This window comes from Cibotium barometz, chromosome 5 (genome assembly GCF_041138505.1).
Source record: "Cibotium barometz isolate CiBa-2024 chromosome 5, ASM4113850v1, whole genome shotgun sequence".
Classification (NCBI taxonomy): domain Eukaryota; kingdom Viridiplantae; phylum Streptophyta; class Polypodiopsida; order Cyatheales; family Cibotiaceae; genus Cibotium; species Cibotium barometz.
Genome location: NC_141050.1, coordinates 8,827,088 through 8,841,667, shown reverse-complemented (window position 1 = coordinate 8,841,667; position 14,580 = coordinate 8,827,088). Strand labels below are relative to the sequence as shown.

The window sequence follows — 14,580 nt, the reverse complement described above, 5'->3', positions numbered from 1 at the left end:
TGGGTTCCATTTCAAATGATGGTAGCAAGAAATGATTAGTGAAGGTACGATTAGTGGAGTTAATAAACACAACATAATAATAAAATATTTACTAATTACCATCGCTCAATAAAATAAACTTGCCCTTTCCAACTTTAATTTCTGAAAATTTTGCCCACATTTAATGAACTGGTTTTCATCTTTTCGTATAGACGAGGAGTCAAGGTTATGTACGATAAAATCATATTCATTTTTTTGGGGTATTTCCCACTTTGTAATATTTTTTTGTTTTTCCTTTTACCTTGTGAGCTTGCAAGCTGTGGCTATGGCAGCTACAGCTCATGCTTTTTCTGTGCTCGACTGGTTCCTAAGGTATGGCCATCCAGATGTTCTCTTATTGCAGTGGGGAAATTGCTCCATCGAAGTTCTCTGTCTTACTTTTTTAGGGTTTTGAAAGCTCCGAGTGTTTTTAGGCAGAGCCCTGCTTGCTTTAGGATTTGGGAGAGTTCCTCTGCCTTTTCAAGGTCTGGGAGGGATCTTATTGTTTAGGTTTTTGGGAAGGTCCTGCTGAAATCTATGCTTTTCTTTTGCTTGTAGGGTTTATGAGGCTCCTGCTTTATGCTTCTAGGATTTGAAGTTTTCGCAGACATGGCGGTTTTGCGAAAGCAGAAGGTGATTTGAACTGGCGGCGGCACCTCCCTTAGGTTTCTGTGTCTTTTTTTATCCGCAAACTCTGAAGACAATTTTCATTCAAATTTTGAAGAGATTCTGATATACCCCCACCCACCCATTCTCTTCCCGATCTCAAATCCCAGGAAGAATCCCTAGCTATGGCGAATGTCCTACGGCCCTCCCCCCTCCCTCCTTGATGTTGTGCAATATTTATCCTTAAGCTTTCTTAGGGTTTTATTCCTCTGCTTTTTGCCCTTTGCGTAGGCATTCTGCATTTGCCCAGGGTGTCTGCATACCTTTCTAGGGTTTCTGCGTACCTTTCTAGAAGGGTTTCAGAAACCTTATTTCTACATCTTTCTGCATTCAATCTATCTGAGTATTGTCTAGGGTTTCTGTAAGTCTCTGGATTTCGCCTACTCTTTATGCCTTGTCTAGGGTTTCTGCCATTTTCCTGTGGTTTCACCATCGGTGTGTCTAGGATATGTCCCATATCTTGATATCATCTTCTGTCATCTCTCTAGGGTTTCTGCCATCTTTCTCTGTATCTCTATAGCTTTTATCCATCTCATTCCTTCTCTCTAGGATATTGGAGATCTGTGTGCTGCTCCACATGGCCTCCATCCCTCCCTATCATGACCCTGAGAGCTACGAGTCTAGTGGATCCGCTTGCTTGAACGATGAATGCTCACCCCCTGCGCTTGCCTCTCCACGCTTTTTAGCAGACTCCGCTGCCCCTGTCTTCCCTCTTAATGGAGACGACCTCACAGAGCACGCGCTAGAACTTGGACGAGCAGGAACCTTCACCAGCAGCTCTGCTTCTCGCCTCAGCAGCACCCCCCTCGATGAGCGCCACTTGTTCTTGTGCTTCAAGGAGCCGCAGAGCTGGCCAGCTCTGGTGGAGGCAGCAGATTTCGACCGGCTTCCCCGATTCTTGGCAGCAACAATCAAGTTGAGGAAAAATGACATGACAAAGAAGGTGAGGTAAACGAGAAGCATTCTGCTTCTGACTATGAGGAAATTTTAGTTGCATGTACCTGTTGGTGTCCATCTTTCTGTGTTGTCTATGCTTATGTCTTTGAGCACACTCTACATCATGAATGCTCGTGATTGGGAGATATTATCAGTGTCTTACAGTTGCCTTTTCTGACAGACTCGATTGACAGTATGTGAAGGGCGAGATGGCACTGAGTCCTCTAATGGTGATGTGATGATATTTCCTGACATGGTCAGATATAAGTAAGTCCCATAGTCACAGAATGTATCATTGTGAATGTGGATCTATTTCTCAAATGATGCCTACATTTAATGATTTTGTTTAGCTTAGTATGTAAGGTAAGCTAGACTTCCCTATTCAAGTGCCTCAAACCTTAGATGATGTCTGTAATTGTGTGCACGGTGCAGGGGATTGACCCATTTTGATGTGGATACCTTTGTCGATGAGGTACTAGTTCAAAATCAAGAATGGCTATCAGGAAGGCCAGAGAAGCTGTCGGGATATCATATTTTTGTTTGTGCGCATGCAAGCCATGATGCACGATGTGGAGTTTCTGGGCCTATCATCATTGGTAGACTAAGACGGGAGATATCTGTTCGAGGTCTTGACAGACATGTGTTTGTTAGGCCTTGTACACATGTAGGGGGCCACAAGTACAAAGGCAATGTGATTGTTTACAGTGTGGATGCTACTGGGGAAGTCTTGGGACGCTGGTGAGACAAGGCTCATGCATTTTTTGTTCAACATTATATTTCTTTGTTGTCTCCTCTCTTGCTAATGGGAGAGACTTTAACTGGCGATCTTTGTATGCATGCTTTTTTGCAGCTATGTGTCTGCCACCTCAGATGATGTGTGTAGCCTTTTGGATGAACTCTTTGGTACAGAGAATCCAGTAGATGGGCACCGGAGGTCAGTTAGTTGGGTGTTGCATTTGAAGATTTCTCGTGTTTCTTTGTATAGTCAAAACTGATTGCATATGTTGAAATGCTAAATATGGCTAAGGGATTCTTTGTGATGCAGAAGCTTTCATGGGATGACAGACACTGAACCTGTGCAAACTCTAACAAATCCTGTCCAGGACTTTGATGATGGTTATTTTAGGAATGACTCGTGGCAAGCACAAGAGCAGTTCAACGGCCATGCCGAGGGGAAAGCTAGTGTCAGCTTGAATCATCCGCGATCAAGAGAGAGGTTAAGCTTTTCAAAGAAAGGGGGTGACAGCAGTCGTTGCACTAGACGGCTCTACTCCAATTACAGATGGTGGCAAGCCTCTTGGTGGTTTGTGTCATGGGAGAGAGAGGACACACTTGCAGCCTTGGCCGTTGTAGGTGCAGCCGCATCTGTTGCTGTAGCATACCACCTGTATAGAATTCATGCTAGACATTGAACTCTCATTGTGGCTTGTGGAAGGGGCCAATTGAAAGCATGGGTGTCTGATAACATGCACATATTTCTACGAGATAACCCTTGAGATAGAATGAGAGGTGAAGTTAAGTCTTCTTGAAAGAAATGAGTCATTTGGATGTTGCCGACACTCAAGACAGCATAATGTATGTAAATGAAAGCCATTTGGATGTTGCTGACACTCAAGGCAGCATAATGTGTATGTAAGGACTTAACTTGAATTGATGTTTTTTGTGTGTACGTTTCACCACCTTGGATTCTCTAGATCTGTGATTGGGTTCATTTGAAGTTGCTACATCATGTTTACGTGGCACAGAAGACTATTAAAGTTAAGTTGGCTGGAGATCCGTCACTAAATATGATGTGGAGAGAGGAGTTGATTAGGAAAAAATGTCCTCCCCTATGTCTTTCGCTATCATAGATGTAGGAGAGAGACGTCGATAGGATAGAGGACTACTCTGGTCAATGTGGCTTTTGGTATGCAATCAACCTTTTCATTTGGTCAAAGCTCAAAATGTTGATTAGTATGGTGTTTGTTGCATGAAGTCTAAAATGTTTGTGATGGAGCAATTTGATAGTCATTTGGTAGATGTGATGCTTCTTCCCCATTTGTCTACTTGGTATACGGGAGATAATTTAAAATTGTCGCTTTTGGATCTCATCTTTCAAAATCTAGAGAAACTTCAAAAGGTGATTTTTGAAGATCTTGTCTAGCTCTTTAGACTTGTTGAAATGACTAGTAAAATTCCATCCTTGGTAGGCAAGAAAACTCGACAAAAGAGTATTTAAAGAAATCTATTTGCACCCTTTTAGTTCCTACTCCTGCATGAAAATGGATGATTCATAGAAATTCAAAATGATAAGAGGTTAATTGTTGTCATGACATCTACATACAACTTTCATATTCGTTGAAATTATAACTCGTGTCATCCATTTATATAAGAACAATCCATAGTAGCCAAGATGGACTTGCTACTACTGGCAAAATTATAACCTCTTGTATTCACAACTCTCGCCCACAATCTATATTTCAACAGCCCAAAAGCATAAATCTTCCTAACTTATTGTAAATAATGGAGTTCAATATACAAAGAAAAAAAGGAAATATCATGAGATACTTGTACAGGTGTCATGCTATTGATCAACTTGACTTTGGGCTTTTGTACATTTATCATTTATGCACATAATTGGTCTAGGACAATTGTAAGCTCTTGAGCATATTATTATCTCTTCCTTCATCATCTTTGACGGGGATTGTGGCTGCTATGTGAATGCAAGACCTTCAAATACTCTTAACATCATTTTAGGTACCATATGGTCTTTCATAGACGTTTTTATATATGTGTGTGTGTGTATGTGTCTACTTTCATGTTTGACTTCATGGTAGTTTAGGTTTAGTGTACACTAGAGTACAATCCATTGGACACACAAATCAGCTAATAAAATCTTTTTACATGGTTCAACATGATAGCTTATGGAGTAGTATGGCAGATTTCGGAGTCCCATATGTTAATGCTTACCAATGCCATGAGTCGCATCTCAATTGCAAATGGCATGTGGGATCTTGAATATGCTTAGTGGCCACATTGGTGTAAAACAAGAGTGCGCTCTCTCTTGCTTTGTTTTGCTTAGGGAATGTCAAGCCTCTGTGATGGGAGCATGTCATATCGACGGACAATCTCGTGGATCTATCTCTGTTGGATGGAGGGTCGTCTGGATCGAGAGCGTCTGTGGCTTGTAGGATAGATGGGGCTTGTTCACTGGGGAGCGAAGCAGACGCAAGAAATCCGTGATGGCTCTCTCAGAAGGTGTCCTATTGCGCGTCTCTTAGCGTGCTGCCTCAATACTACATCCCTATGTCGTCTGAGCTCCATCAAGTACATGCTCAAGCATTTGACTCTCATACCATATAATCCGTGCGAGTGGACTGAATCCCTCCCAGAAAAGGCAGCAGAATCTCCCTCGTATTTCATAGTAATCCGAGCAACTAAACATATTGTGTGCCTCATCCTCTACCTCTCCCGTGGTACATACTCTACATATCCTCTCCTCTCATGAGATATACTCGCCTCGGCCAATCTCTCCCTAAGGTGGTGGGAGGATACCTTGGACTGGCCAATCACGATACACATAGCTTGTGACATGTGTCTACATACTCTACATATCCTCTCCTCTCATGAGATATACTCGCCTCGGCCAATCTCTCCCTAAGGTGGTGGGAGGATACCTTGGACTGGCCAATCACGATACACATAGCTTGTGACATGTGTCTACATGTATCTCAAGATCTCAAAGAATCCATCCTCAAAGGGTCTCAAGAAGTGACCTTTGTAGAACTTACATTTCTTACCAATCTCTGATGGGGACACCCACTTCTGATGTATGTGCAGTCTGAATAGATCTAAGTTGATCACCTGCTGTGAGAGGTCGAGGTAGGGGGAATCCAAGTTGTATTGAAATGGGGGGTGTAAGGTCTCCCACAACCTTGCCCAAGAAATCATTTGATGTGGAACCACATAGGTGCGAGGCTTAAGGCTCACCTCCTAGCCATAGAATCACTCTGGACTAACCCCCAAGCTGGAGGCCATAGCTGTCTCAAGTGGAGACCCCTCCTAGTACGACCTGACGTTCCATACCACCAGACCACACCCTATAGGTGTCGTCACAGTGGGCATCCCTGATGGGCCATGTGCTATGAGTCAAACTCGACGATCTTTATAACAACTCCGAGTTTGGGTTATACTCATATGTGCCATTGGGCTCTATAATTGGCCCCAGTGCTATAATTAGCTAAAAAACCCTATAATCTTTAATAACTATGCCTCCACTTATAAGCCTCCTCCCATGTGGGTTGGATTATCATACAACAGCCCTCCATAGGCTTCCCAGAGGCTAGGGTTTGTTACAGGTGTGGGGGTTCTTTTTATCTTATAGATGTCGAAAATCAAGCAGAAATACCCCCTAATTATCAGCGTTGCATCTGAAATAACCTCACGCGCTGAAATCAGCCCGTGTTCCTTGTCACGTAAGACGCAGAGCCTAGTGGTTTTGCACTCTGTCATCATCATAACACCCATTTTGGGGCTAAGAACCCACTAACAAACTTGCTGAGAGAAAGAGTGTCTCCACACGTGGGTGGCTCTTTTTTGTTCAAAGGATCACTTTCATTTTTCCTTGTCTCTCATTGGTCTTCCCACCTTTCCAAAGGTTTCTAGCACCTTAATTGCCTCTTCGTCTTCTGCCCATCATGACCTTGTGTGTAACCATGCATGTGTATCAATCCACCACACTTCCATGTATAATGTATGACCTTTTTGAGCCCGCACACATCTTTGGAGGCCCAATTTGCAGTGTAACATCTGGTGACCATGAGGGATAGGTCATTCTGAACATCAATCCCCACGAGGGAAGAAGTCCTTGTGCACTTATCCTTTGTGCTACACAGTCAACAGCGTCTTTGCTTCTCCTCTTGCAGCACCTTCTTTTCTCCTTTGTTACAATCCCCTTGTCTGCCGATCTCGCTCGAACTTTCTGTGACAGCTTTTATCGGTCATCCTGCTGCAGCTTTGCCAAAAATGAGCTTCCTATGTTGGTTGTGATCATCTATCAATATTAATTCTTTGTTCTCCTCTTTTTCTGATCTTCACAATCTTTAACATTTCTGGTTGTCCTTGGCAACCTTTCTGCTTTTTGCCTTGCAGCACATTCCTGTCATGTGCATGCACGTGGACATGTGATTTGCAGCAGATAAAACATCAGGATTTGAGCAGTAGCAACTGTTAGAAGCATGAGGAGGCATGATGTGTGGACCAGGACTCTGTTGGCCAGCTGTTTAGCATTTATCTGATGTGGTCGGCAGAATATATATTTATTCATGTCCCATGGAACTGGCCGACAGCAGATCGGCCAGTTGATTTATTCCTCCCAAGGCCTATAAAGGCATCACACTTCTCATCATTAGATCTCTCTCTCCCATATGGAGATTGGTCATTAGATAGGACTTTTTGGGGTTGCTAAAGGCAACCAGAATACAGGTACCTTTTTGTACTAAATGAATACACTGAATACACAGCCATCTCTCTCTCTCTCTCTCTCTCTCTCTCTATTCTCTGTCTCTCTAAATTTTGCATCTCGATGTTCCTATCTCAGTGTTTAGGGCTGAAAGAAGACACAGAAGTCCCGCGCATGTAACAATTCCATTGGCAGGTTGTGCTCTATGAATTTGCATTTTCTAATCCAGTTCTGCGACACATTCCTCAGTCTACACTTTGATCCATGTGAACAGCTGCTTTCAAACACATCTTAGAAACCACATCAGCTGGTCCGTTCCTTTGTCCTCTTTGGATTGATCCTCAGCCTCCGCTTTCATAGCTTCTTTAAGCTCACTGGTTTTTGGCTGCACAAGTGCATCCTCTACCAAGCTAGCAGCCTTGGTGTCACCATTCTTGCTGTTCCCACTAGCTTCAGCTTACATGCTATGGCTGTCATCAAAATAACAGATTGTCGCATAGTGATTAATCATCACCGTTACCATTTTCCCATACTGGGTCATGCATGGCAAGATCTTCCAGTCCCTGCTGATCTCGACCTCCATTGTCTAACTGGTGGCATTGTTGTTAGAGTTTGTAGGGCTGAGAAGACCTTGCTGCAGGTAGCTACCACCTACACACAGATAGAGCAAAACTTGAGGAGTACATGGCAGTGGCAAGATCTTCCAGTCCCTGCTGATCTCCACCTCCATCATCTAACTGGTGGATTGTTGTTAGGGTTTGTAGGGCTGAGAAGACCTTGCTGCAGGTAGATACCACCCACGCACACAGAGCAAAACTGGAGTACACGGAGACGGAGAGTTGGCAGTGGAAACCTCACAAAGTGAAAGTGACTCTTAAGTTTAAAAACCACTAAAACTAAATGCTATAAGACCTAGTGTATAATTACTTCGTAACTCCTACATACAATTCCACTACAAATGTGCATATCTCCTACCAATCCCCCCTGTAGTGGAAATTCCCCACTTCATACCAATCACGTTTTTGCTTGGAGGCAAGTCAACTAGTTCCCATGTATTGTTTCTCTCAATGGAACTATACTCTTCTTGCATGGCTGTCTCCCAATGCTCATTGCCATGAACCTACTCATAAGAGGACGGTTCCTCAGAATCAAACATGTATTGTTTCTCTCAATGGAACTATACTCTTCTTGCATGGCTGTCTCCCAATGCTCATTGCCATGAACCTACTCATAAGAGGACGGTTCCTCAGAATCAAACATGCTACCCATGCAAGCATAATCCACTTCATGCTTGCTAGATTCACCTCTTCTTGCTGCTAAGGGTACGGATCAGCCATCTAGGGACTATTCTAGCCTCTTGTATGGCTGTCCGTTCATCGCTTACAACTTCATCAACACTTGTAATCATCCCTTACAGCTTCATCAACACTTGTATGTCCATAGGGCTCATTTATGGGCTGATTTCCAAGCTCATCTGAAACTCTTTACTGTCCCAAAGCCTGCTGTCCGGAAATTTCAGAATGTATGTCACATGATGATGAAACAAGCCATAAGGCTCGCTTGGTCGCCAAAGGGTATGCCCAACGTGAGGGCATTGACTATGAGGAGACCTTTTCTCCCACTTTACGTATGACTACCATACGTACTGTTATTGCATTGGCTGCACACAAGCAATGGCATGTACATCAGTTGGATGTCAAAACTGCCTTTTTGAATGGCGATTTGCAGAAGGAAGTATGTATCTTAGCCTCCTGGCTTTGTTCAAAAAGGTGCAGAAAGTAAAGTATGCCGTTTACATAAAGCACTGTATGGTCTTAAACAGGCTCCTCATGCTTGGTACCACAAAATTCATGCATACTTGATTGCCAAAGGGTTTCAAAATAGTTCAGCTAAGAGTACACTTTGTGTGCCACATTGGGAACAATGTTCTCATCTTTATTCTTTATGTGGATGACTGGCCCTGAAGAGGGTGATATTTCAGCTTTTAAAGCTGATTTGCAGCACACATTTGATGTCACAGACATGGGGCATTTACATTACTATTTGGGCATACAGTTTATACCTTTTGAGGGGGGTATCATGTTATCTCAGTGCAGATATGTTGAGCAGCTCCTTGAGTGTTTTCACATGACAGATTGTAAACCTCTTTCTACTCCTATGGAACCAGGTTTAAAACTGTCACTTGAGCATGCTAGTGAGCCTTTTGATGTTGCCACCTATCAACAGGCTGTGGGATGCCTTATCTATTTATGCTCTACTTGTTTGGACATATAGTATGTTGTTTCTCAATTGAGCAGATTCATGCATTGTCCGAGCACTATGCATTGGCAAGCGTGTAAGCACGTCTTTCGCTATCTTAAAGGTACTGCAAACTTTGCTTTGTTTTATGGCAGTTCTTCTACACTATGCTTGCTTGCATTTACAAACAGTGATTGGGCAGGTTGCTATGACACGCGAGTGTCAACCAGTGGTAACTGTTTTCTTCTTGGTGACTCATGCATCTCATGGCTCAGTAAGAAGCAGCCTATAGTTGCCACTTCTAGCTCTGAAGCTGAATACAGGGCATGTGCTTGTGCCATCACTACTCAACAATGCAAATAGCCCTCTACTTTTCTGCAAACATAAGTGCTAGAGCAAGAATCTCCAACACGGATCTGTGTGCCTACAAGAGTACTGAACTGAAGCTCAAATGCACTGAATCAAAAATATACCTGATGACCTACATGGTCATGTCATGGCCACCCCCCGCATATACAAGCCTATAAAGATACACAGCCAGTTCCTTCTCCACACAGTTCATCAGTCATCGCTATGTGAGTTTACTCCCTAACTTCTACTAGCATACAACCTTCGTCTTAGCAGTTCCAGATTAGCCATCAAAGCTCCCTTCACACAAGCACACGGGTGTGGGGCTTTGCCATGTATTGTCTCACTTTAGTAATACATTATTCTTCTCTATCTCTGTTATTGTGCAATTTGAGTATTAAAAGTTTTGTGCTGTAAAAGATCCTACCTCTTGTGAGTGTTCTCTTGTATACACCACATGTTGTATCCTCTTACAAGTTCATCCGCACAGCCTTATGGGACGTAGTTCCGGGCATCCCCGGCCTCGTAGGGCTATCACAAACACAGTAGGCAAGCATATAAAACATTACACTCAAAAACCATTGTTCCACGCAACCATGAATGCAACGCACGTGCACAAAGTGTATTTGGACAACGACATCATCCTTGGCCAATCCACGCCACTTGGGTTAATCCAAACTCATGTGCTTTTGTTACCATTTGGTCACCCAAGAAGTCCTCCCCAGTCTCCTGTTGCTTTACGGGAGGCCAAGCCATCCTTGGGAGGATCTCTCTACTTCATGCTGCTTGTTGATGATTGTACCAGATTCACGTGGGTCTACTTTCTTTCCCAGAAGGACCAGGCTTTTGCTCGGTTCAAGGATTGGCACGTGATGGTGGAGAAAGAGTCTGGATTTCAGGTCAAGACTCTCAGGGCTGACAAAGGAGGGGAATTCTCCTCGACTGTATTCTTTCGGTTTTGTGCAGATCATGGCATCAAGAGGGAATTGGCCAATACCGGATCGCCTTCGGAGAATGGAGTTGTTGAACGTAAGAACAGGACTGTGGTGGAGATGGCGAGGACCATGCTGGAGCATCGAGATCTTCCTCGTCCACTTTGGGGTGAGGCTGTGGCGACAGCTGTCCATACCATAAACCGCTCTCCGACGACTTCTGTACCCCATATGACTCCATTTGAGGCATATTTTGGCAGGAAACCCGATGTCTCGCACTTCCGTGTCTTTGGGAGTGACGCGTATGTACATATTCCGAAGAAGCAGAGGGGGAAGCTTGACTCCAAGTCCCGCAAGCTGGTATTTGTGGGGTATAACTCTCTTTCCAAGGGATACAGGTTGTATGATCCAGAGAGGAACGAGATTGTTGTCAGCCGGGATGTGGTCTTTGACGAGCATGTTCCAGCATCCACTGTCGAGGAGCCGCCACTTCTTGGAGATCCAGAGTCTGATGATGATTCCCAGTCTACCACTCCAGTTGATCCACCTCAGTCATCACAGGAGGTTGAGCCCGCAGCTGGAGTTGAGCCCCCGCGACCACAGGAGGCTCCACGATCTGTTCGAGTACCTAGGTGGTTGATGGACACCCTTCGGGAGTCGGGTGTCACGGAGCTACCCTCCGAGTGGACCACAGAGGACGGCCCTCGAAGATCACATCGAGTTCGAGATAAAAGCAACACGGCGGAGCTTCTTCAGGTGAACTATGCTCTTATGTCTCGTATCATGCGGGATAAAGAGCCCACTTCCGTAAAGGAAGCCCTTTCACAGGATACTTGGAGGGAAGCCATGCAGGTGGAACTTGACGCCATCGAGAAGAACAACACTTGGGAGTTGGTCTCCTGTCTATTTGTATACACCAGGGCCTCTGTTGTGGGTGTGCCCGCCCGTATATCATTTTTCCACACTCCCCGTATTTTTTCCCTATTTTTCCCATTTTTTTCTAGTGGCTGGAGGGCTGCCAGTTGATGCCAGGAGCACTCTGAAGCTGGCCGACTGCATCTGTATCAGTCGTGGGCTGTCTGAGTGCTGGCCGACTTGTTCTGTCCAGGTGTGGGGCATCAGATGCTGGCCGACTGCTATATTCAGCAGTCGTGGGAGTTTTGTTCAGTCGTGGGCCCTTTCCAGTGCTGGCCGACTGCCCTCATGGGCTTGTATATATTGCCCCCCATCCTCCTCCACTTTCTCATTCAGTATCTTCGGGATCTTGTGTATAGAGAAGAGTTTACACACATCTCTCTGTGTTTCTTGTGCTGATTATTTTCTGCAGTCTACTTGCTCTTGTCTACCCAAGTTTGGATATCATTTCCGCTGCATATTCTGACAAAACCTCCCTTGGGAACCTATCTGGGTCACAGGACTGCCATCCCCTTTGGCACTGTGGAACACCACCAACCAACCTCCTGGGAGTTCTTCCCGATCTGTGTTCCTTGCCTTGGGCTTTGAATCCGTGTACTTTCCTGTACCTTGGACCTGTACACCATCATCTGGGACTGAATCAGTGTTTAGCTTTGCTGAGCTTGATGCTCTGATACCAATGTAACACGGAAGCTCTGGGAGTCTTCTTTCAGCCCTAAACACTCTTGGAAACCATCTGATGCAAAACACAGATATAGAGAGAGAGTAGAGAGAGAGAGAGAGAAGTGCTGGAAATTCAATATATTGATATGGTACAAAAAGGTACTTCTACTACAGCCATAGGCTGCCTTACATAAAAGGTGGTGAACACCCAAAATCCTGTCCTAGAACTTGATCCACTCCCTAGTGGAATGAATGACTCAATCTATGAGCACCCTTGCCTTTTTATATGGGTCTTGGACACCCTTTATGCTGGCCGACTGCTGGTCGGCCAGTCATAAGTGCATTAAATGCTTTAACGCAGCCCCGACTGGATCTCCTCCTTGAGCATGATGCGCCTGCTGCTCCCCCTGTTTTCTGGTTCAGCCGACCACTTCTGTGAGCAGCCGACAGCCTTGTGTGCAGTCACAGCAACACCTGTCTTGTAGCCGACAGCCATCGGATCTTCAGCTTGCTCTCCACGTCTTTCTCCAGTCTACACTGCAAAAAGTGCTCTGTGCTCTATCATCCTGGTTCTACCTGGTTCATACTATTTATCTGGCTGCCTCTTCTGGATTTAGCCCTAAAAATGTCCATGGCATCTATGATGCACATGACAATAGTTGGAGCCATACAACTTGGCAGACTCTAAGAACATATGAAGAGTAGTCGAGGCAGCCATCACTAAAACTCGGGCTCAATCTCAGAAGAAAAAACGCACACCTCAGAAGAAAGGAGTGTCCACCACAGGTACCAAGCTGCCACCAAAGCCAGAATCCACACAAGACCCCCTCTGCAAGAGATAGTGTCTATTGGAGAAGAAAACGAGAAGATACCTGCAGGCTGAAAGGGATGAAGCCCAGGTGAAGGTAGAGCAACCAATAGCAACAGTCCAGAAAACGCAGCAACCAAAGGGCTGTGAATCTGAAAAACGCAGAGGTGAAGGGGCTGTAGACAAGGCTGAATATGGGGCTGCAAAAACGTTAAACCTAGAGCGATGATACCATGAAAGAGTGCACAGAGCGGAAGCAAGATGCGCACTAGAGTGTGCTGATCAAAGAAGTGCAAGAAAGAGATATATGAAGCTAATAAGCTGAATATACTACAATGAAAGCAATCCCGAGCAACAGACAAACTAGTCTCATAAGTGAAGGATACAAAAGGTGAGAGTGTGTCAACACATGAACCACACACCAAGTGATCAATGAATAAAAAGGGGAGAGGCCAGCCCACCTATTTATAGGTAAGATGGGGCTGGCTGACTAGACCATAGGAGCTGGCCGACTAGAGCAGGCTCACCCGACCTAGAAAAAATCCAAGAAAAAAGAGAAAAAATGGGAGAAAAATACGATGGCCAACCCACAACCAAGGGCCATAAAAGGGATCAAAGATGGGCAAATACATGGGCAGAATATGGGGATGAATATGCTAATAGTATCTTCCGTTTGTTGTGCTCCATCCGAGGCATCTTCTGAGCCATCACCTCCTTAAAAGATTACTTGTCTCCACCTCGAACATTAGGCAGGTTCAGAACAAGAGCCATCTTCCTCTTTCTAGAAGAATATCTGGAAGCTTTCTCAGCAACTAATAACTAATGAGGTTCAGCTAACCCTAGATCCAGTTTTACTTGATACTTTCTCCGTGCATCAAGGGCAATATCCCTTCTTGAAGAAGATAGTGAAAAGCTAACTTCCTAGGATTCATTTCCAACATTGATGCCAACTCTAGGAAAACATCTGTAGCACTGGATTCCAAGATCCTTTTGCTGTCCATAAATGTTCTCACATGAGGGTCTTCGTAGTACATCTTCAAATTTGCATCCTTTTCTTGAAGCTCTTCACGAAGCTGCCTTATCAAAGAGTTATGATGGTCAAATTGTGCATCGATGATCTTGATGGACTGCTCCACCATGTGCTCTAGAGTTTTGATCCTCTCCTTGTGTTCCTCGCACTTTGTGAAACCAATCCCGTCAAGTGGGAATAGACTCCGTTGGACACCCACACGCGTAATAGCACAACTTAATATCACAAATTGAAATGGACAACTTAATAACAACTGAAATGAATTGAAATAGATGGACACCAGCACTGGGGCCGGAACGGGCCGACCCCCCCCTCAATATATGATATATTATTGGGAGTATTTAACAAATACAATGCTCCATGGGTTCCAAGAACCAGATGATGTCCATGTACAAATGAATACAGTACCAAACAAAAGGCTCGAAGTCGACGTTCGAAGTAGAGTGACCACTTGAGTGGTCCAGTCTCTACGGTCCTGTGCCTTTACTGGACTCCGCGGAGAGCGCCCCACTGGTGTTCCAGGACCACGCACAAACAGGCGCTCCCGTACTAACGCCTGGCTCTCCTGATCTCAGCACCTTTGGAC

General features: G+C 44.6%; 1 protein-coding gene across 2 annotated transcripts; it reads left to right on the top strand.

Annotated features, from left to right (window-relative positions):
- The first annotated feature begins 212 nt into the window (after positions 1–212).
- LOC147638022 (uncharacterized) lies at positions 213–3,299 on the top strand. Of its 2 annotated transcripts, XM_086797575.1 has the most exons (7): positions 213–351; positions 577–651; positions 795–1,627; positions 1,802–1,887; positions 2,053–2,358; positions 2,471–2,554; positions 2,666–3,299. In XM_086797575.1, the coding sequence occupies exons 3-7, from the start codon at positions 1,262–1,264 to the stop codon at positions 3,030–3,032; spliced, it is 1,209 nt and encodes a 402-aa protein (XP_086653701.1). In that variant the 5' UTR covers positions 213–351; positions 577–651; positions 795–1,261; the 3' UTR covers positions 3,033–3,299. The 2 variants fall into 2 exon arrangements, with proteins under 2 accessions (XP_086653701.1, XP_086653694.1); XM_086797568.1 differs by lacking the exon at positions 213–351 and having other exon boundaries at positions 462–1,627.
- The last annotated feature ends 11,281 nt before the right edge of the window (positions 3,300–14,580 follow it).